Source organism: Dendrobates tinctorius, unplaced genomic scaffold, assembly GCF_039654945.1.
Source record: "Dendrobates tinctorius isolate UK_male_01 unplaced genomic scaffold, ASM3965494v1 ptg000057l, whole genome shotgun sequence".
NCBI classification, from domain to species: Eukaryota; Metazoa; Chordata; class Amphibia; order Anura; family Dendrobatidae; genus Dendrobates; species Dendrobates tinctorius.
In genome coordinates this window covers 14,818,926-14,841,264 of record NW_027361725.1, presented here as the reverse complement: position 1 = coordinate 14,841,264, position 22,339 = coordinate 14,818,926, and the positions used below count along the sequence as shown (strand labels likewise).

The 22,339-nt window shown below is 44.2% G+C and overlaps 1 protein-coding gene across 2 annotated transcripts in view; it reads right to left on the bottom strand.

Annotated features, from left to right (window-relative positions):
* Positions 1-22,339, bottom strand: part of DORIP1 (dopamine receptor interacting protein 1) — a 42,502-nt gene that overhangs the window by 8,135 nt on the left and 12,028 nt on the right. The window contains exons 3-5 of one of the 2 annotated variants that reach the window (XM_073577786.1): positions 14,149-14,238; positions 13,322-13,456; positions 5,253-5,964 (exon numbers count right to left, since the gene is read on the bottom strand). In XM_073577786.1, coding sequence (XP_073433887.1) covers positions 5,781-5,964; positions 13,322-13,456; positions 14,149-14,238 — 409 coding nt within the window. In that variant the 3' untranslated portion in view covers positions 5,253-5,780. Of the gene's footprint in view, positions 1-5,252; positions 5,965-13,321; positions 13,457-14,148; positions 14,239-22,339 lie in introns of those variants that run through there. The other variant, XM_073577785.1, reaches the window with a different exon arrangement.

The following is a 22,339-nucleotide window of genomic DNA, read 5'->3' as shown; positions in this document are numbered from 1 at the left end:
TTCTGGTCTCTCTTCAGCGATGAGGATCACATCAGGGAGGGAGGAGGTCACTGGAATCCAGGATCCTCCTTCCCGCACTGACGGTGCAGAAGACGGCATCAACCCCTTACAAGAATGGGGGAGCCACCGCTGGTGACCGCAGTCTTCCTCTCAGCCCTCTCTGAGGAGAGGGGTGAGGTGGGGAAAAGGCAAGGACTGGCCACCGGGAATCGCCCAGAAACACCTGTAAGGGTGACAGGGGAGAAAGTCCTGCCTTCGGGTCCGAGAGTGGACGATGTGGTTGACACCACACTACTCTCTCTGTCGCATACATACGGTAAAACAGGGTGACAAATTAGATCCTATTACCCTGAAGATGAAGAGTCTGAAAAAGAAAGGGAAAAGAAATAAAACACAAGACCTGTAAAGGAAAAAATGGCAGATCTGGGGTTAGATCCAGGTCCACCTCCTACAGACACTAAGCTTAAACTGAGGGACTTGGTTCCTGTCAGTGGGTGTATACTACTGGGGAGGAGCCATTTCCTTTTTTGCCTAGTTATCAGCCTCCTAGAAACAGCAGCATGCACCCATGGTAACCTGTGTCCCCCACTGAAGCGAGAAAGATACTTATTTTCCACCATAATTTGCTAAATAAATCTTGCCAAATCAGACAAGGTGATTTTCTGTATTTGTTTTCTCATTTTGACTCTCAGTTGTGGTCTACCTATGATGTCAATTACAGGCCTCTCTCAACTTTTTAAGTGGGAGAACTTGCACAATTGGTGGCTGACCAAATACTGTTTTCCCCACTGTAGACAATTGTGCTGTCGCTTTTGAAAATTTGGACAAACCCTCTAAGTGGTGGTCTATCTGCCCTATGGGACAGTTGCTTAAATTATAAGGGCAATTATGTACATGAGTTGCCATGTACGCCTACATTTACCTACCTGGCAGGAAAACAAAGCTGACCACAGCTTTCCCCCTCTGGAAGGATCAGCTGATCACTGGGGGTCCCTGCAGCTAAAATCATAGCGATAAGCTGATTCCAAGGTATGTTTTTTTTAAATTTTTCAATTTAACAACTTAATTTTTAACTGCTGAATAAATGAGATTCATTATCCTTGAAGAAATAAAATATGTAATAATAATAATAATGAGGATGATAATAGAACACTAAGGGTATGTGCACACGTCGTCATTTTTACAAACCCGAAACTCACCCGAAAAAGTGCTAACAAAAAAAAAAAAGGCAAAAAAAATGGATGTCTTGTCATTTCTTATCACTTTGGGCTTCAAAATCTCAAAATCTCTTAAGTGGCTAAAAGAAGTAATCAGTCCATTCTTCAGGCGGCTTCCACTGTACTGCTGTCTCCTGTATAGTGGCTGAAGCAGGTACTACACATCCGCCCCCTATTCAAATCTATAGGTGGCAGATGTGCAGTACTGGGCTGTGGCCTTTATACAGGAACAGTTCCTGCCGCTGCTGACAACGAGAAGAGCTGATCAGCAGGGGCGCCGGGTGCTGCACCCCCACTGATCATACATTGATGACCTATCCTAAGGATAGGTCATCTGTTATGATTAGGTCACCGAGAAAGTAAGCTAGGCAACCAGAAAACCAGAAAGGTTGGTAACTTAGCGGATTGCAGACCCCTAAACCTAACAACACAACTAGAATTAGCCGTGGGACGTACCTACGATGCCCTAGTCGCCTCGGCACAGCCAAAGAGTTAACAGCCTAAAGCAAGAAAGAGGAAAGCTAAACTGTCCCGGAGCAGAACCCCAAAGGAATAGATAGCCCCCAAACATATATTGCTGGTGAGACAAGATGAGGCACAAACATAGGCAGAAAGCAAATGATGGGGCCCAAACTGTCTAGATAGCACAGGACAGGAAAGATACTGTCTGCAATCACGCAAAAAACCCTAAAAAATCCAACACGTCTGATCTGCAAAAATACTGAGGCCACACGACCTCTCCCCCACTAGATCAGCATTCTGGTGTCAACTCGAAGCAAAACAAAAGATACTGATATAACAGGGGACTAGCAATACTGAACAGACAGACATAAGCTGTGGCATAAGGAACGGGGTCCAGCACCGGTCCCAGCAGGGAACAATGCTGAACCCACACAGCAAAGCAGAAAGCAGAGAAAGGCAAAACTGGATCAAATGCAAAAAGATTCCAGCAAACAAATAACTTATCTGAACGATGCAGGACCAAGCAGGGGACAAGCGGACTTCAAGGTGCACAGGAAGAAAACCAAAACACCAGCAGCAACTTAGGGAAGCTTACTCACTTAAATCTTCCCAGTCTAACACCTGACTTCCACTAATCGTCTTCAGGTGATTGACTTCTTTCAACCAGACCTGCTCCACTACCCGCAGCAACCACCAGAGGGAGCCCAAACTCAGAAGTCAGGTCAAGAGTGTTCACAACAGTCATCAGTGTTAAAAGTAGTGAGCAACCTTTTTAACAAAAAAAAAAAAAAAAAAGCCAGCAGCAAAGATGTCCAAAACGGAATCATAAACTGATTCAAGTCCTGAAGCGTCTTGCTTCAAAAACGACGTGGGTACGCTGGAGTGCAAAAGGCGTTGTGTGCACGTACCTTGAAGGGTTGATCCACCATCAGGAGGGGATGGCGTATCGGATATACCATCACTTTCTGATCAGTAGGGATCAGACTACTCCTTCTAATCTCTGAATGGAGATATGTTCACTGATGGTGAGGATGGAAAGAATTGTGTGGTTAAAAAAAAAAAAAAAAAGAAAAAGAAAAGTGACAATATTGGAAATGTGATAGCACCGGACTAGTGCGTTGTGTTACCAAGTCTGCCGCGCTTCTACATTACGTGACGCCATGTAAACAGCTTACGTTCTGCAACTCGACACTCATCTGCAATTAATTATTGCTCCGATACATTGGATGATACAGAACATTACAAGTTACCTGTCGGGATTCCATTCTGCAGATTACACAGGTCAACGAAAAAATTTTTTTTTTCTGGTGTCCAAAATATTTTAATGAATTTGGGGTATTTTTGGGGTGCTGATTCTGAATATGTCATCAGTTTTGCCAGATTGGCTCAAGTTTTTGAGATTTTTGGTATCTTATTTATAGCACTTGTTGGTAAATGCGACGCATCATCTCATTAATTTCTTTGGATTAGTACTTGAACTGAGCAGTTCTCAATATAGTTTTGTGTTAATTAGTGTTCTAAAAGTTTGTTCATAGCTTGATTTTTGCACTAACTTTATGTTGTTGTCTGTTTTCCAGTGAAAAGCATGAACTCATCATGAAGAAGTTGTCTTAACGATCCAGACTCATTCTGTTACATTTGTGGTGAATATACACTGCCAAAACATAGAAGAAACATAACACACTTCGTAAAAAAAGTGTATTTTGCCTATTTTGGGGTTATGCTTGGGGACCAAGACAAGTTTTGGGCACCACACATAGTGTGCAAAGCATGTATCGAATTATTACGAAAATGGAGCAAAGGACAAAGAAAAAGCTTCAAATTTGGTGTTCCAATGGTGTGGAGAGAGCCAAAAAATCATCATGATGACTGTTATTTCTGTGCAGTGCAAGTGCAAGGATTCAATAAGCATAAGAAACGAAAATGGGAGTAACATGGAATCTGCAAGAAGGCCTGTCCCTCATTGTGAAGATGTGCCTGTACCTGTGTTTACCATAAATAACAGTCATCATGATGATTTTTTGGCTCTCTCCACACCATTGGAACACCAAATTTGAAGCTTTTTCTTTGTCCTTTGCTCCATTTTCGTAATAATTCGATACATGCTTTGCACACTATGTGTGGTGCCCAAAACTTGTCTTGGTCCCCAAGCATAACCCCAAAATAGGCAAAATACACTTTTTTTACGAAGTGTGTTATGTTTCTTCTATGTTTTGGCAGTGTATATTCACCACAAATGTAACAGAATGAGTCTGGATCGTTAAGACAACTTCTTCATGATGAGTTCATGCTTTTCACTGGAAAACAGACAACAACATAAAGTTAGTGCAAAAATCAAGCTATGAACAAACTTTTAGAACACTAATTAACACAAAACTATATTGAGAACTGCTCAGTTCAAGTACTAATCCAAAGAAATTAATGAGATGATGCGTCGCATTTACCAACAAGTGCTATAAATAAGATACCAAAAATCTCAAAAACTTGAGCCAATCTGGCAAAACTGATGACATATTCAGAATCAGCACCCCAAAAATACCCTAAATTCGATGAAATATCTTTGGCACCAAAAATGCTGTTGACCAGTGTTATTCTAGGTAAGATTTGCATCAATGCGGTAAAAACCCCCAATGTACAGCTATTAAAAAATACATTTAAAAAAAAAATAAAAAAAATAAAAAAAATCATAAAATAAATGAACTCTTAAAAAGGGAAACTGACAATTACGACAAGACCCACTAAGATCAATGTGCTATATCCACAGGGTGTAGCACAAATGTGGGGAGGTGCAGAAGGATACAATCCTCCCTCAATAGCTACCAGCTCTTATAAGGCATATGGATGAGACTAGGATTGAACCCCTTTTAAAAGTTACACTTTTCTGCTAAAGTTTTCTGTTTTTACTTTTTGCGGAGGTTATTTTTTTGTCCTACTGTGAACACCTTAGAGGGGAGAGGCTCCTGCTGCAGCTAGTTGTCTCACAGCCAGAAAGTTTGGTAAATACAAGAAATGGCTGATCTCTCGCTCTCTATTTTTTAATACATTTCTTTGCAAATAATACTAGTAACTGTAATATGAAAAATTTGGACCAAAGGTGAAAAAAAGGAGAAATGGTTGAGATACTCTTTCCTTTAAGTGCTGAAATTAGCTTGAAAAATTCTTTTCTCCAATCTGAAGAATTTAAGGAGTCAAAAAGGAGGATGACAAGATGCAATTCCCTGCAGCAAAGACTCCATAAACAGAAAAAAACAAAACAGACTGTTTACACGCACCTCTACTTTTAGCAAGTGAATGTACAAGTGCCTAAAAGTACAATCCCACAGAGCGCTGCCGCCTGCGTCTGAAAGCCAAACCCCCAACCTGTGGGGCTGAAGAAGTGCAGGGGTTTGCGGGAACACTGAGCTATGGTTTGGGTTCTGAAAAACCTCTTTGTTTAGTTTTTATGTTATAACGTTCTCTTGTACAGATCCAGATTTAGATTTCTTTTTATTGTATTATGCCCTAGAGCTGCAATCACAATTCTGCTGGTTATTGTAAAACATCAAAAACCCTTGTCTAAACAGTATGGGTCCATGACTTTTTTTTAATGCTTTTTTTTTTTTTGGCTGACACTTGGTGCTGCATTTACCTTTGCAAATCTCTCCCCATAGCGGCTTTGAAGCTGGCAGAATTATAAACACAGCTGTGGAGTATAATATAGGTTCCTTAACTTTTTCTGTAGATTATATGTGTACACCAACGATAAAATGTAGCCTGGGGGGAGGGGGAATGAACATATGCTTTAATTTAAAGCAAAACACATCCGGCCTAGGTTCCGGATGCAACGTCAGACCCATATCCACCCATGGAGCGAGTCTGACCCCTGTTTACAGTACAAAATATAGAAGCCTGAAGTCACCAAAACCTCGTATTGTAAAGGTCTCAGTAATGTTACTGGCTCCAGGAGTCACCTAAATGACCCGGTGTCTACTTTGTAGAGGATACAAGCAACGTAACTGCGCTGCTATTACACTTTTTTTTTTAGCACCAACATAACTAAAGTTTATACCAATTACAAAAATGGGAAAAAAAAAACAAAAAAACAAAAAAAAACTAGCTTGGTCACTTCTCTGCTGCTCGCACGTACACCAGTGATGACAGGAGGAGCAGCTCCGGAGGTTTGCGTAAAAGGATTAAGTTTACATTCCTGAGGCCGTCGTAGTGCATCCAGTAGCCATCAATCTGGAAAGCTGCGGAGTAATGGTGCTCCTCCTTATTAAATAAAGTAGCACCTTCTAAAAGATACCTGGAGCAGATAAAAAAAAAAAAAAAAAAATTTAAATTACGTATCCCATTTCTAGCACTGTGACCATTTAAAGGGGTTTGTCATTTTAAAAAATGTGGAAACCTTTAAGGGGGGGGGGGGGGTTGGTGGTGTTCATTTTGTTACGTAAATGCATGTATGTGTGTCCAAAATTCACTTTTGCAATTGGCTTATATTAAAATTTTGCACCGTTTGCCTACTATAGCCTCTGTTCTGCACTGTATTCTGATGGCTGCAGACTGAGTTAACTAATAATCCGCTAGTGAGCTTGTTTAGAACTTTTAATCTTCCCTCTTCTGAGTGGTTCTCAGTGCATAACTTCAGCTTATGTACGTGTAAAAGTTGGACTGAACTCTGGTCGTAAATCTGCTACAGGAAGTGGAGAAGATAGGAATCAAAACGTCCCTGTTAGGCCGTGGTCACACTTGCGAGAAACTCGCACGAGTCTCGCATCTCAATACCTGGCACTGTCGCCGGCACTCGGGACCGGAGTGTGCGGCTGCATGCATTTCTATGCAGCTGAACGCGTCAGTCCGAGTGCCGGCGCCAGTGCCGGGTATTGAGATGCGAGAGTCGTGCGAGTTTCTCGCAAGTGTGACCCCGGCCTTAGAATGAGCTCACTGACTCACTGCCCATAAAATTCTATGGAGATGGTAATGGAAAAAGATACTGCTAAAGGGAGACAGAAAGACACTGCTGTTTCCAGTGTTTATCTCACCCTAGTGCTGGATACACAGCAACACTGCTGTATGATGTTTTCCATGCATCTTCTGCTTCCTGACATGTGGTGCATAGAGGTGGGAGTGGAAAGAGATACTTCTGGAAGCTTACAGAAAGAAGACAATGCTGCTTCAAGTACATGTTTTCTCTGAACCTAGTGCTGGATACAAAGCTACACTGCTAAATCTATTCTATTATTTCTAAACACTTTTTCGGTGATTCCTTTGTATCCCCGTTCATACTGCACCCACACACACAAATGATACACCATTTGAAAGGTAAACTTGACCCCTTCAGCAAGAAAATAGAACTACACTTACCGGTAGTTGGGTTTCTGAGACCCTCCATGACAGCACATAGGAGGTTGCCTCCCCATCCTGATTAGGGACAGGAAACAAGAGGTTAAATAGCCCTCCCCTTCCTCTAATCCCCAGTGTTTTCCAAGGACCACATAGAGTGAATGCTTGAAATATTATTTATTCACATAAGTCACATGAACAAAATTTTGTTGGAGGGGGAAAATACCCGTGCTGTCGTGGAGGGTCTCAGAAACCCAACTACCGGTAAGTGTAGTTCTATTTTCTCTAATCCCCTCCACGACAGCACATAGGAGGTATACCAAAGGATAATGGTTTAGGGAGGGACCACGGCTTGCAGGACTTTCCTGCCAAAGGCTAGATCTCGTATTGACATAAGATCTGATCTATAATGCCTCGTGAAGGTATGGACTGAAGACCAGGTCGCGGCCTTGCAGATCTGCTCAATGGATGCATCAGCTTTTTCTGCCCAGGAGACGGAGACAGCTCTGGTGGAGCGGGCTCTCAGGGATACCGGAGGAGGTAGATCCTGGCTTTTATAAGCGGTGGTTATCGCTTTTTTGATCCAGTTAGCTAAGGAGCTTTTGGACGCTTTCTTCCCCTTGTTTGGTCCGCCATACTGAACAAAGATTCTGATCTTTCCTCCAAAGTGTTGTCTCTTCCAAATAGGTCAGAACTGCTCGCCGGACATCCAGTGAATGGAATCCTTTCTCTCGTCCTTGGGCTATCACAGAAGGAGGGCAGTATTATTTCCTGGGTTCTGTGGAAATCTGAAGACACTTTTGGCACAAAGGAAGGGTCTAGCCGTAGAATTAGCCTATCTTCCAGAACTTTTAGATAGTGTTCTCTGATGGACAGAGCCTGAATTTTCTCCCACTCTCCTTGCCGTTGTAAGGGCTACGAGTAGTGCTGTTTTCCAGGATAGTTTATCTATCTGGGCCTGGTCGATAGGTTCAAATGGAGGGTTCGTTAGACCCTTTAGTACTATATTCAGGTCCCATGTTGGAGCCATGTTGGGTTTATTTGGATGGATTCTGGAAGCTGCTGACATAAACCTCTTGATACATCGATGCTCTGCCAGGCTTTGATCGAAGAAAGAACTTAGGGTTGATATTTGTACCTTCAAGGTGTTTGGTTTCAGACCCTTGGATAACCCGTCCTGTAAGAAGTCTAGGATCTTTGACACGTTGGGGTGGAAGGGATCTATGGGAGTGGATCCGTACCATGCTGAAAAGGTTTTCCAAATTTTGGAATATATGGCATTTGTGATAGGTTTCCTACTTTTTTGAAGTGTAGCTATCACTGCATCTGAGAGGCCTCTGGCTTTCAGAATTGTGGTTTCAGAAACCAGGCTGCCAAGCTTAGGCTGTGGGGAGCCGGGTGAAGGATGGGACCTTGATGTAGAAGGTCACGGTCCGTGGGCAGGATCAGGGGACCCTCTGAGTTCATCATTTTTAGGGCTCCGAACCAGCTCCTTTTTGGCCAGAGAGGGGCGATCAGGATAGTGTTGACCCCGTCTGTCCTGACCTTTTGCAGAGTTCTTGGTATTAGGGGAATCGGAGGAAAGGCGTATGCCAGTCCGAAGTTCCACGGGTGTGCAAAGGCATCTACTCGACTGTTTCTCGTTCGGCCCTATGGAGAAGTAATACTTTGTTTTGGCATTCTCCCGGCTCGCAAATAGGTCTACCTCTGGGAGACCCCATTTTTTGGTTAAGGTATGGAATACTCTGGCATTGGGGCTCCATCCCACTGGATCCAAGTCTGTCCTGCTTAGGAAGTCTGCCTCGGTGTTGTCGGATCCTTTGAGGTAGAGACCTGAAAGGGACTGGAGATTGTGTTCTGCCCAGCTGAATATCCGTGCCGAAACGTTTTGCAGACTTCCGTATTTTGTGCTGCCCTGATGACGTAGATGGGCCACAGTGGTCATATTGTCGGAGTAAATTCGGACATGAGTTCCTTGGACTAATGTTTCTGCTGCCTTTAGGGCTTCTTCTACCGCTCTCAGTTCTGTGTAGTTTGAAGATTGTTTTTCCCATGTCTCTGGGCCAGAGTCCCTGGAAGATTCCCTGAGATGATACTGCTCCCCAGCCGCGTCTGCTGGCGTCTGTTGAGATTGACGTCATGGGATCTTGTATCCAGGGTGTCCCTTTCGCTAGATTTCCCTGGTTGAGCCACCAGTTGAGAGACAGCTTTACGTGCTGGGGTAGGGAGATTCTCGTATTGAGGGTCTCCGGGTCTTTGTTCCAGCTGGAAAGGATATATCTCTGGAGTATCTTTGAGTGGGCCTGTGCCCACTTGGATGCACAAAGTCATTGACCCCAATGTTGACATGGCAAACCTTAATTAACCTTAATCCGAACTTTTGATCTCACACCCACCTGCTTGGTGGACGAAAGAAAGGATATTTGGTTGTGGGAATCCAGGAGTATCCCTAGAAAGTTCTTCCTGGTTGAGGGATTCAGGTTTGATTTCTCCATGTTTACCTTCCCTTCCAGCCCAGGGATGTCAGGGTCTGCAGGACTGTTTGTAGGTGTTGTCTTAGAATGGTGTTGGAGGGAGCCAAGACCAGGAGGTCGTCTAAGTAAGGGACGACACATATATCCTTGCCTCTGAGGAATGCTAACACTTCTGCCTTTATCTTTGTAAATGTTCGGGGTGCCGAAGAGATGCCGAAGGGTAGAACTCTGAAGTGGAAGTGGTGTACTTCCGTGTCTAGAGTGACTGCGAACCTTAGATACTGCCAATGGGATGGATGGGAACGTGGTAAAAGGCCTCTTGGAGATCTATGGTGGCCATGGCAAAGTCTCGTCCAATCAGTGGTATCGTAGTCTTTATCGATTCCATCTTGAAGCGTTGGTACCAGACGTATTTGTTTAGCTTCTTCAGGTTGATGATGACCCGGTATTTCCCACTTGGCTTTTTTTTTTTTTACTAAGAACAGTCGTGAGTAGTGGCCCTGACCTTGTTCCAGTTCTGGGACTGGAGAGATTACCGCTGATGATAGCATCTTTTGGAGCTCGTCGTGTAGAAACTTTTGCAGTTTTGCTGATGGAAGATGTGTAACTTCCAAGTTTTGTGGGGGGCTGGGGGAAAATTCTATTTTTTCTCCCCATCTGACCGAGTCCAGGATTTTTTGGTTTGTTGTTATCTCCTGCCAGCTCGGGAAGTAATCTGCAATTCTGCCCCCTACTTGCTTGGCGTCATTTTTTGTCTCTGAACGGGAATCGTGAAAAATATTCCTGCCTCTTCCACCTTTTGGGTAGCTCCAACGACCCGTTTTCCCTTTACCCCTTTATTGCGGGGTTTGAGACTGGGGTGGATGATAGGATTTTTTCTTTGGTGGTTTTGGCTCAGGAAGGTTTTTCTTCTTGTAGGTCACCTTCTCTAATAGTTCGTCCAATGCAGGCCCAAATACGTATTCGCCCTTGAATGGGATAGAGCATAACTTTGATTTTGATAGGATATCCCCACTTCACATTTTTAGCCATAGGGCTCTTCGGGTGGTGTTAGAGAGCACAGACGTTCTTGCCGCAATACGGACCGACTCCGCCGGAGTTTGCTAAAAAGGCGGCTGCCTTCTGTAGAAGTGGTAGAGAGGCTAGGACATCTTCCTTCGAAGTTCCCCTTTTTCTATGGTCTCCTAACTGCTGAAGCCAGAGGTACAGGGTCCTGGTTACACAGGCCGATGCAACATTTGTTTTCAAGAAGTCGCAGAGGCCTCCCAGGACTCTCTCAATAGGCTATCCATCTTCCGGTCCAGCGGGTCTTTCAGCTGTGAGGATTCCTCGAAGGGTAGCGTTATCTTTTTAGCTACTCTGGCTACCTGGATATCCACTTTTGGAATCTCAGTCCAAGGTTTCGCGGCTTCTTCGTCCAGGGGAAATCGATCCTTCATTTTGCCCGGAATACTTAGCTTCTTTCCGGGAGTTCCCATTCTTCCAGGATTAGACTCTGGATATTATCATGGATAGGGAAAACCATTTTCTTCCTGGATTTCAGGCCACCAAATCTTCTTCTACTCCCATTGTGTTCCTGACTGCTGAGAGTAGTTCCTCCATATCATCTGAGGAAAAGAACCACTTCTTATCTTCTGACTGGACTGGGGTTAGTTCACCCTCTTCCCTCCAGTCCGCCGAAACCGATGATTCGGGTTCTGAATCTGAGAAGTCCTCAGGGGCGTATTTCCTCTTCCTTGAGGTTGAGGGCCCCCCCCGGATGACTGGGAGAAGGTAGACAGGGACGACTGGATTTCCTGTCGCATCATCCCTCTTAATTCCTCTATCAGGGATGGTTGTTCCTCCCGTACGATTTTTGCCGTGCACTGCTGGCACAATGTCTTGTGACAGTTTTTTCCTACATATGGTGCATTTTCGGCTTGTAGGTTTTTCTTCCGTTTTTAGTGTATGATCCTTGTCTCCCTGAAACAAAGAAGGAGGGGGGCCCAAAAGAATGGGTACTAAACCAAAAGGGTATATACCCTTTTCCGAGTGTACTCACTGGGCCAGGGTTTGAGCTGGGCTCTGCAGACGCAACTTTCAGGGAAGGCGCATCCATCATGCAGACGTTTGTCCTACCTTATGGCGTCTTCCATCAGGGTTCTTAAATAGGAACCGTGATCCAGCTTCCTTTTCCTCATCCAATCGGATGAGATCGCTCCCCCCTCAAGTTCCTGGCGCCGCTTCCTTTTTTTTTTTTAAATTCCCCGCCAAAATGGCGGTGCATTCCACTGTGGAATGCAAGGAGGAAGCGACGTCGCATCTCCGACCTCGTGGTGCGCGTTACTTCCGGTGCATGCCACTCAGGAGAGACAGGCCTGCGGCACGCAGGGGGGAGCGAATACCAGGCTGGGGAGCTACAGGAGGCCCTCAGCCCCACTTCACCATCCAGCGTTGCCGAAGCGCCGGAGGATGGTGCGGGTCCCGCCAGCGACGGGAGCAGGAACGGGGAGGAAGGTGCAGGACGATCGACCCCGGCTGCCCGGCTCATGGTAAGGAGAACCCTGGGATGTCGCCGGCCCCATCCACAGAGCACATAGCACCTCTTCATTCCTGTTTAGGGACAGGAAAACACTGGGGATTAGAGGAAGGGGAGGGCTATTTAACCTCTTGTTTCCTGTCCCTAATCAGGATGGGGAGGCAACCTCCTATGTGCTGTCGTGGAGGGGATTAGAGAAAATAGCCAAACAAACCACACATCCACGATTTGATCGCAAAATACAGTGTAAACATAAACCTGCAGTAAGGAAAAATTACCTGCAGGTGGCACCACAGTACCCAAAGCACACTACCACAAAACTGCTTACAGACATCACAAACAAATCCAAACACTTGCCTTTGGGGCTTTCCAGCTTGCCGAACTGCTTGCCCAGCCTATTTTAGCCAAATTGGAGGATTGCACACTCCTGGTGAGGCACATATGCAAACACATTTGTAAACATGCACTGCCTATTGAATTGCACACTTGCTCCATTCATACTCCACCCACACAAACAAATGATACACCATTTGAAAGGTCAAATTACCTGCAGGTGGCAGTACACTACCCCAAAGCACACAACCACAAAGCTGCTTACAGACATCACAAACAAATCCAAACATTTGCCTTGGGGTCTTTCCAGCTTGCTCAAGTACTTGCCCAGCCTATTTCAGGCACATTGGAGGATTGCATTAGACCTCCCTCCAAGGTGGGGTGGGGTCTTCACCTTGGAGGACTGTCCACTGCACACAGGTACCTTTGAATACTGCCATGTGAATTACTATATAATTCTGTGTGTTCATTGTCTAAGCAAGCCTAGTAAATTATATTGTTTGAGCATAGTTCCTATATGCAGTACACTAAAAATTTGGCTTGTGTTAAGTGGATATCCTGACTCCTATGACCTAAATCGCCCTGGGCATGCTATTCTTTGATGCTGGCATCATCAGTACCAACTTTTAGCCCTGTATGTCCGTATGTCTATTGTCCCTATGATTTTTGATATGCTTAATAAAGATGACATATTTTGAACTTTATGACTGCTTGCCTCTGCTGATATCTGATATAGAGACAGGGGAGCAGGAGCACCGCATCTGTGTGTGTATGGAGTATAAAAGACATCATAGCAGCAAGTTACCACTTCCTAGCTCACAGACCATTGAAAATTAGAGATTAGGTCTGCATATCCAAACAATATCTCATAAATGTCTAACGGGAAGGTCCCACCTCAGAGTCGCCTTGACTTTTAGGTGGAATAGGTGGTCTTTCGACATGTGAAGACATGAAATGTGTCAGTGCACCAAATACAGAGATCATTCTTTACTTACTTATGTTCGGATAAGTCCAGGTAGTACGGTACATAAGCCAGGTCTTCGGACTTCCACTGTTCCATGTTTAAAATAACAAACGGAGGAGCCCCGTGACAGAATATTCTCTGGGAAAATTCTCTCAGGCAGCCACATCTGAAAGACACAAAGCTTATACTCACAAAACAAATATAATCAATGTAGTCATCCTATTCCACAGCATAGAAGCAGCTGGAAATTAGTAGCTGATGTCTCATTTAGACAAATCAATTCGTCGCTTGTGTCAACACGCATGGGCGATGGCTCAACGAATATGCAAAATACTTATACCTGCATTATAGTTTTCCTTATGGGCAGCACATCATCCCACATAAACAGATGTTCTGCTGAGAACAATTTAGATTAACTGTTTTAGGAAACGCACATTAACATTAGCAGCAACAGACCGACTGACGCTTTGGATCGAAGCATCTAATGAGAGTGTGCAAAGGTACTGTATAGGAGGAGGTGAGTTGTGTCATCAGCTATTGTGGTTGGTGGATCCTTTGTTATCATCTGTGTATAGAGGTGCTGCATATCATTCTAATCCTTCCTTTGCTAATAATGAGCCTGCTGAAAATTTTTTTTTTTTTTTTTTTTTTAGAACAGGAAGTATGAGTCTTTAAAAAAAAAAAAAAAAAAAAAGAGACCCCATGGCTAGTGTGAAAATTGCAAAATTACAATTTTATTTTTATATACCGAAAAGAAACCATTGTTCCAAAATATTTAAAAAATACTGTACATGTACCTACTCATGGGCAGAACGCATTTTCTTTATTGTTATGTACAAGTCCCACGAGGTCACTTACCCGATCTCTTCGCATACTTCAATCCGATAACAAAACAGCTCGTCCAGTGCCATCTGAATGAGGTCTCCGTGCGGTATGTCTTGGGGAGGGCTGAGGGGAAACAGGACACAGATAAGACGGTGACTTGTAAGATACAACACAGCAGCTAGATGGAGACCAGTGGACACGACAGGCATAGCAAAGAATCGGCCTTATGGTTCAGGACAGGCAAGCCACCGGGCAATGGCGAGAGCAATACCTGCTAAAAAATTAAAAGGATGTTCCTGTGCCTATACTGCTGACAGAATGCTAATGAAGTGAAACTGTCAGCTTTGTCTGGACTGTATAGACAAACTAACTCTTACTGAGCTCAGCTGACAACCCATCATACACTTCAGTTGTACATTTTTTTTTTGGCCCCAATCAGACTTAACTAACTCTGTCTCCAATACATAAGATCAAGAACTACACTACCGTTCAAAAGTTTGGGGTCACCCAGACAAATTTCCATGAAATCTCATACTTTTATCCCCTTTCTGCCATATGACGTACTATCCCGTCCATGTGCCCTGGGACTTAATTCCCAGGGACGGGATAGTACGTCATAGCAATCAGCGGCGCCCATGTGGTGAGTGCCGCTGATCGCGGCCGGGTGTCAGCTGATAATCACAGCTGACACCCGGCACAATGTGTCAGGGGCGGTCACGTTAACCCCTTGTACACCGCGATCAAACACGATCGCGGTGTACCGGGGGTTAAAGGGAAGCATCGGCAGGGAGGGGGCTCCCTCAGTGCTTCCCTGAGCCCCCCACAGCAGCGCAATGTGCAGCGCTGCTGCGGGGGGCCTCTTTCCCTACAGGCCCCCGGATCCAAGATGGCGACGGGGACCTTTGGGGGGCCTGTAGGGAGCTGGCATCCTCAGTGCCTGCAAAGCGCAGGCATGAGGAAGTCTGCGTCTATGCCTGTGACAGATCGCTGATCTGTCACAGTGATCTGTGATGTCCCAACTGGGACAATGTAATAAAGGAAAAAAAAAAAAAAATATTCCCCAATAAATTCATTTTTTGAAAATAAAAAAAAAAAACAATAAAAGTACACATTTGGTATCGCCGCGTCCGTAACGGCCCGCCCTATAAAACTGTCCCATTAGTTAACCCCTTTAGCGAACCCCTTAAAAAATTAAAAAAAAACGAAGCAAAAAATAATGATTTATTATCATACCACCGAACAAAAAGTGCAATAACGCGCGATCAAAAAGACGCATATAAATATCCATGGTACCGTTGAAAACGTCAGCTTGTCCCGCAAAAAACGAGCCTCCATACAGAGTCATACACAAAAAATAAAAAAGTTATAGCTCGCAGAATAAAGCGATGCAAAAATAATTATTTTTTATATAAAATAGTTTTCATTGCATAAAAGCGCCGAAACATAAAAAAAGACCTAAATGAGGTATCGCTGTAACCGTACTGAACCAAAGAATAAAACCGCTTCATCAATTTTATTGCACGTGGAACGGTGTAAACGAACCCCCCCAAAAGAAATTCATGAAACGCTGGTTTTTGTTCATTCTGCGTCCCAAAAATCGGAATAAAAAGGGATCAGAAAATGTCACGTGCCCGAAAATGGTACCAATAAAAACGTCAAGAATAAGACCTCACATGACTCGGTGGGTCAAAATACGGAAAAATTATAGCTCTCAATATGTGGTGATGCAAAAACTATTTTTACAATAAAAAGCGTCTTTTAGCGTGACAGCCGCCAAACATAAAAACCGCCATAAATAGTAAATCAAACCCCCCGATATCACCCCCTTAGTTAGGGAAAAATAATAAAATAAAAAAATATGTATTTATTTCCATTTTCCCATTAGGGTTATGGCTAGGGTTAGGGCTGAGATTATCGTTAGGGGTGTGTTGGGGTTAGAGTTGGAGTTAGAATTCGGGGTTTCCACTGTTTGGGCACATCAGGGGCTCTCCAAATGCAACATGGCGTCTGATCTCAATTCCAGCCAATTCTGCGTTGAAAAAGTCAAATGGTGCTCCTTCCCTTCCAAGCTCTGCCATGCACCCAAACAGTGTTTTACCCCCACATATAGGGTATCAGCATACTCAGGACAAATTGCAAAACAACTTTTGGGGGTCCAATTTCCCGTTACCCTTAGGAAAATAAAAAAATGGGGGCAAAAATATCATTTTTGTGGAAAAAAATGATTTTTTTATTTTCACGCCCAGGCGTTATAAACTTCTGTGAAGCACTTGGGGGTTCAAAGTGCTCACCACACATCTAGATAAGTTCCGTGGGGGGTCTAGTTTCCAAAATGGGGTCACTTGTGGGGAGTTTCAACAGTTTAGGTACATCAGGGGCTCTCTAAACGCACATGACACCCGCAGACCAATCCATCAAAGTCTGCATTCCAAAACGTCACTACTTCCCTTCCGGGCCCCGACGTGTGCCCATACAGTAGTTTTCTCCCACATATGAGGTATCAGCGTACTCAGGACAAATTGGACAACAAATTTTGGGGTCCAATTTCTCCTGTTACCCTTGGGAAAATATAAAAATTGGAGACTAATTGATCATGTTTGTGGAAAAAATATGATTTTTTTATTTTCATGCCTGGGCATTATAAACTTCTGTGAAGCCCTTGGGGGTTCAAAGTGCTCATCACACATCTAGATAAGTTCCTTAGGGGGTCTAGTTTCCAAAATGGGGTCATTTGTGGGGGGTTTCCACTGTTTAGGTACAATAGGGGCTCTCCAAAGGCAACATGACACCTGCAGACCATTCCATCAGTCTGCATCCCAAAACGTCACTACTTCCCTTCCGAGCACCGACGTGTGCCCATAAAGTAGTTTTCTCCCACATATGAGGTATCAGCGTACTCAGGACAAATTGGACAACAACTTTTGGGGTCCAATTTCTCCTTGTACCCTTGGGAAAATAAAAAAATTGGTGACTAAAAGATCATGTTTGTGGAAAAAATACGGATTTTTTTATTTTCACGCCCGGGCGTTATAAACTTCTGTGAAGCCCTTGGGGGTTGAAAGTTCTCACCACACATCTAGATAAGTTCCTTGGGGGGTCTAGTTTCCAAAATGGGGTCACTTGTGGGGTGTTTCCACTGTTTTGGTACATCAGGGGTTTTCCAATCGCGACATGGTGTCCGATCTCAATTCCAGCCAAAAACGTCAAATGGCGCTGCTTCCCTTCCGAGCTCTGCCATGCGCCCAAATAGTCATTTACACCCTCATATTGGGTATCAGCGCACTCAGGATAAATTGCACAATATCTTTTAGGTTCCTGTTACCCTTGGAAAAATAAAAATTGGGGGTGAAAAGATCATTTTTGTGGAAAAAATGATTTTTTAATTGTACCGCTGTACGTTATAAACTTCTGTGAAGCCCTTGTGGGTTCAAAGTTCTCACCACACATCTAGATAAGTTCCTTGGGGGGTCTAGTTTCCAAAATGGGGTCACTTGTGGGGGGTTTCCACTGTTTAGGTACATCAGGGGCTCTCCAAACGCGACATGGCGTCCGATCTAAATTCCAGCCAATTTTGCATTGAAAAAGTCAAACAGCGCTCCTTCCCTTCTGAGGTCTGCCAAGCGCCGAAACCGTGGTTCCCCCCCACATATCAGGTATCAGCGTACTCAGGACAAATTGCACAATAACTTTTGCAGTCCAATTTCTCCTGTTACCCTTGGTAAAATAAAAAAAATTGAACCTGAAGTATTTTTTTTGTGAAAAAAAGTTAGATGTTCATTTTTTTTAAATATTCAAAAAATTCCTGTGACGCACCTAAAGGGTTAATAAACTTCTTGAATGTGGTTTTGAGCACCTTAAGGGGTGCAGTTTTTAGAATGGTATCACTCTGAGGGGTCTATATGATAGAAAATACCCAAAAGTGGCTTCAAATGTGAAGTGGTCCGTAAAAATAAAATGGCGTTGTAAAAATGAGAAATCGCTGGTCAATTTTTAACCCTTATAACTTCCTAACAAAAAAAAAAAAATTTGGTTCCAAAATTGTGCTGATGTAAAGTAAACGTGTGGGAAATGTTATTTATTACGTTTTTTGTGTGCCGTATCTCTGTGATTTAAGGGCATAAAAATTCAAATTTGGAAAATAGCGAAATTTTCAAAATTTTCGCCAAATTTCCGTTTTTTTCCACAAATAAACGCCAGTTATATGAATTAAATTTACCAACATGAAGTACAATATGTCACGAGAAAATGTCAGAATCACCGGGATCCCTGAAAGCGTTTCAGAGTTATAACCTTATAAAGGGACAGTGGTCAGAATTGTAAAAATTGGCCCGGTCATGAACGTGCAAACCACCCTTGTGGCTTAAGGGGTTAATAATCAAATGAGTTACCAAAAGAATTTAAAATCTAGTCCAGACATTGACAAGGTTCGAAAAAGATTTTTATTTGAAATAATTTTCTCCTTCAAATGTTGCTTTCGTGAAAGAATGCTCCCTTTGCAGCAATTACAGCATTGCAGACTTTTGGCATTCTAGCAGTTAAGTTGCTGAGGTAATCTGGAGAAATGTCACCCCATGCTTCCAGGAGCCCCTCCCACAAGTTGGTTTGGCTTGATGGGCACTTTTTGCGTACCATTCAGTCAAGCTGCTCCCACAACAGATCAATGAGGTTGAGATCTGGTGACTGCGCTGGCCACTCCATTACAGATAGAATACCAGCTGTCTGCTTCTTCCCTAGATAGTTCTTGCATAATTTGGAGGTGTGCTTTGGGTCACTGTCCTGTTGTAGGTTGAAACTGGCTCCAATCAAGCGCTGTCCACAGGGTATGGCATGGCATTGCAAAATGGAGGGATAGCCTTCCTTATTCAAAATCCCTTTTACCTTGTACAAATCTCCAACTTTACCAGCACCAAAGCTACCCCAGACCATCACAGTACCTCCACCATGCTTGACAGTTGGCATCAGGCATTCTTCCAGCATCTTTTCAGTTGTTCTGCGTCTCACAAATGTTCTTCTGTGTGATCCAAACACCTCAAACTTGGATTCGTCTGTCAATAACACTTTTTTCTAATCTTCCTCTGTCCAATGTCTGTGTTCTTTTGCCCATATTAATCTTTTCCTTTTATTAGCCTGTCTCAGATATGGCTTTTTCTTTGCCACTCTGCCCTGAAAGCCAGCATCCCGGAGTCGCCTTTTCACTGTAGACGTTGACACTGGCGTTTTGAGTGTACTATTTAATGAAGCTGCCAGTTGAGGACCTGTGAGGCGTCAATTTCTCAAACTACAGACTCTATTGTACAGTACTTGTCTTGTTGCTCAGTTGTGCAGTGGGGCCTCCCACTTCTCTTTTTACTCTGGTTAGAGCCGGTTTGTGCTCTCCTCTGATGGGAACAGTACACACCGTTGTAGGAAATTTCAGTTTCTTGGCAATTTCTCGCATGGAATAGACTTAATTTCTAAGAACAAGAATAGACTGTCGAGTTTCACATGAAAGTTCTTTTTTTCTGGCCAATTTGAGAGTTTATTGGAACCAAAAAGTGTAATGCTCCAGATTCTCAATTAGCTCAAAGGAAGGTCCGATTTATAGCTTCTCTAATCAGTCAAACTGTTTTTAGCTGCGCTAACATACTTGCACAAGGGTTTTCAAGGGTATTCTAACCATCCGTTAGCCTTCTTACACAGTTAGCAAACACAAAGTACCATAAGAACACTGGAGTGATGGTTGTTGAAAATGGGCCTCTATACACCTATGAAGATACTATATTACAAACCAGACGTTTGCAGCTAGAATAGTCATTTAACTACATTAACAATGTATAGGAGTGTATTTCTGAATCATTTAATGTTAGCGTCATTGGAAAACCACCATGGTTACTTACCGGTAGCCGGTTTTTCTGGAACCCATGACAGCACACCTGAGAGAGGGACCCTCCCCACCAGGACAGGAACCTACTGAGATATAAGGGGCGGCACCTCTCCCCCGCTTCAGTTGGTTACAGAGCATGAGAGGACTTCCCAGTTAGTTACGTTAATCCAACACCACATCACACAAATGCACCCTACTAATCGTGCACACCCATACGGTGAAAAGGGGGGGGGGGGGGGGATATACGGGTGCTGTCATGGGTTCCGGAAAAACCGGCTACCGGTAAGTAACCATGGTGGTTTTCCCTTCACCCATGACAGCACACCTGAGAGATTTTTGGAGACTTCGAAACACCTTAGGGAGGGACCACCGCTTGTAGCACCCTTCTACCAAAGGTTAAATCAGACAAGGAGGATAGGTTTAATCTATAGTGCTCAAAGAAGGTTGAAGGTGAGGCCCAGGTAGCGGCCTTACAAATTTGTTCAATCGACACCTCTGTCTTTTCAGCCCAGGTGGTCGCCACAGCTCTGGTGGAATGAGCCTTGATGCCGTCAGGAATCGGAACACCACTAGCTGAGTAGGCTACACTAATGGCCTCCTTAATCCATCTGGCAATAGTCCCTTTTGAAACCCTATAGCCTTTCCTGGCACCCTGGAAAGCTACAAATAGGGACTGGGACCTCCTCCACTGACTAGTAACAGATATATATTCTAGCAGGGCTCTCTTAACATCCTTATTATGGAATTTTTCCTCCCCTGGCTTCTTAGGATTTTCGCAAAAGGATGGAAGGATAATCTCCTGACTTCGATGGAAATCTGATACTACCTTAGGTAGACAAGTGGGGTCTGTTTTTAATACCACTCTGTCCTGAAAAATTTGTGTATAGGGTGGATTCACAGAGAGCCTGTAAGTCGCTTACTCTACGGGCCGATGTAAGGCCCACTAAAATGATCGCTTTTAGGGTAAGATATTTTATGGGTAGTTGTTGTAAAGGCTCATATGGTTCTTTTGTAAGGGCCTCTAGAACCAGGTTTAAATCCCACGGGGCTATTCTAAGTATTGGGATAGGCCTAGACCTATGACAGGATTTGATAAGTCTGGCTATCCACCTATTTGCTGCCAAGTTGCAGTTATAGAGCGCACCTAGTGCAGATACTTGAACTTTAAGAGTGTTTACCGCTAACCCCAGCTGCAAACCTGATTGTAAAAACTCCAAGATGGCACAAATCGGGGGCTCTTGTTCTAACGGCTTACCTAGGAATTGCAGGAATTTATTACATGTTCTGCCGTAGATATTAGTCGTTACCGGCTTCCTACTCTTTAGCAGGGTGGCCACCAACCCGGGAGAGAACCCTCTATCTATTAGAAGCGACCTTTCAAATTCCACGCCGTCAGATGGAATCCCTTGACCTGAGCGTGGAATATTGGACCTTGAGCTAGTAGCTCCGGGATTTCTGCAGAACCCACGGATCTGAGAGGGACATCATTCGTAGCAGAGCAAACCAGGGCCTTTTTGGCCAAAATGGGGCTATCACCCAGGCTTGATCGTTCCTGATCTTCCTGACTACTGTTGGGATCAGGGCCACTGGGGGGAACGCATAGGCTAGCCTGAAGTCCCACGGAATCTGCAATGAGTCCACTGCCCATGGTTTTTCCCTTGGGTTTAGTGAGCAAAACCTCTCTACTTGCCGTTGTTTTTGTTGGCAAAGAGGTCTATCACTGGTTTCCCCCAAAGCTGTATAATTTTTTGAAAAACAGACCAATTTACAGCCCATTCTCCTTGCCTCAGTATTGTGGCTCAGGAAATCGGCCTCTATATTTTCTGCCCCCTTTATGTGCAATGCTGTTAGGGAGTGTAGTTGCTGTTCCGCTCTGTAAAAAATGTCGCTCGCTGCCTTCATTAGGGAGTGTGATCTTGTACCCCCCTGGTGGTTGATGTACGCCACCGTTACTTTGTTGTCCGACATGATCCGGACATTGCGGCCCCTGAGTAGGGGAATAAAGTGGCTTAGGCTAGCTTCAGACTAGCGCATTTTACATGCAGCGCACGGCGCCGCTAATCCCCGCCCCCTGTCCGCCCCGTCATTTCCTCCTACTATCGCACACGGCTGCATGCGATCTGCGCACCCTATCTTTAACATAGGGTGCGAAGACCGTGCGCTAGTAGGATTTTTGCGTGTGCTGCGCACTTTTGAAGGTGCGCCGAACGCACCATGTTGCATTTTGGTGCGCTCGGCGCACCTTCAAACGAGCGCAGCGCACGCAAAAATCCTACTAGCGCACGGCCAGCGCACCCTATGTTAAAGATAGAGTGTGCAGATCGCTTGCAGCAGTGTGCGATAGGAGGAAATGACTGGACG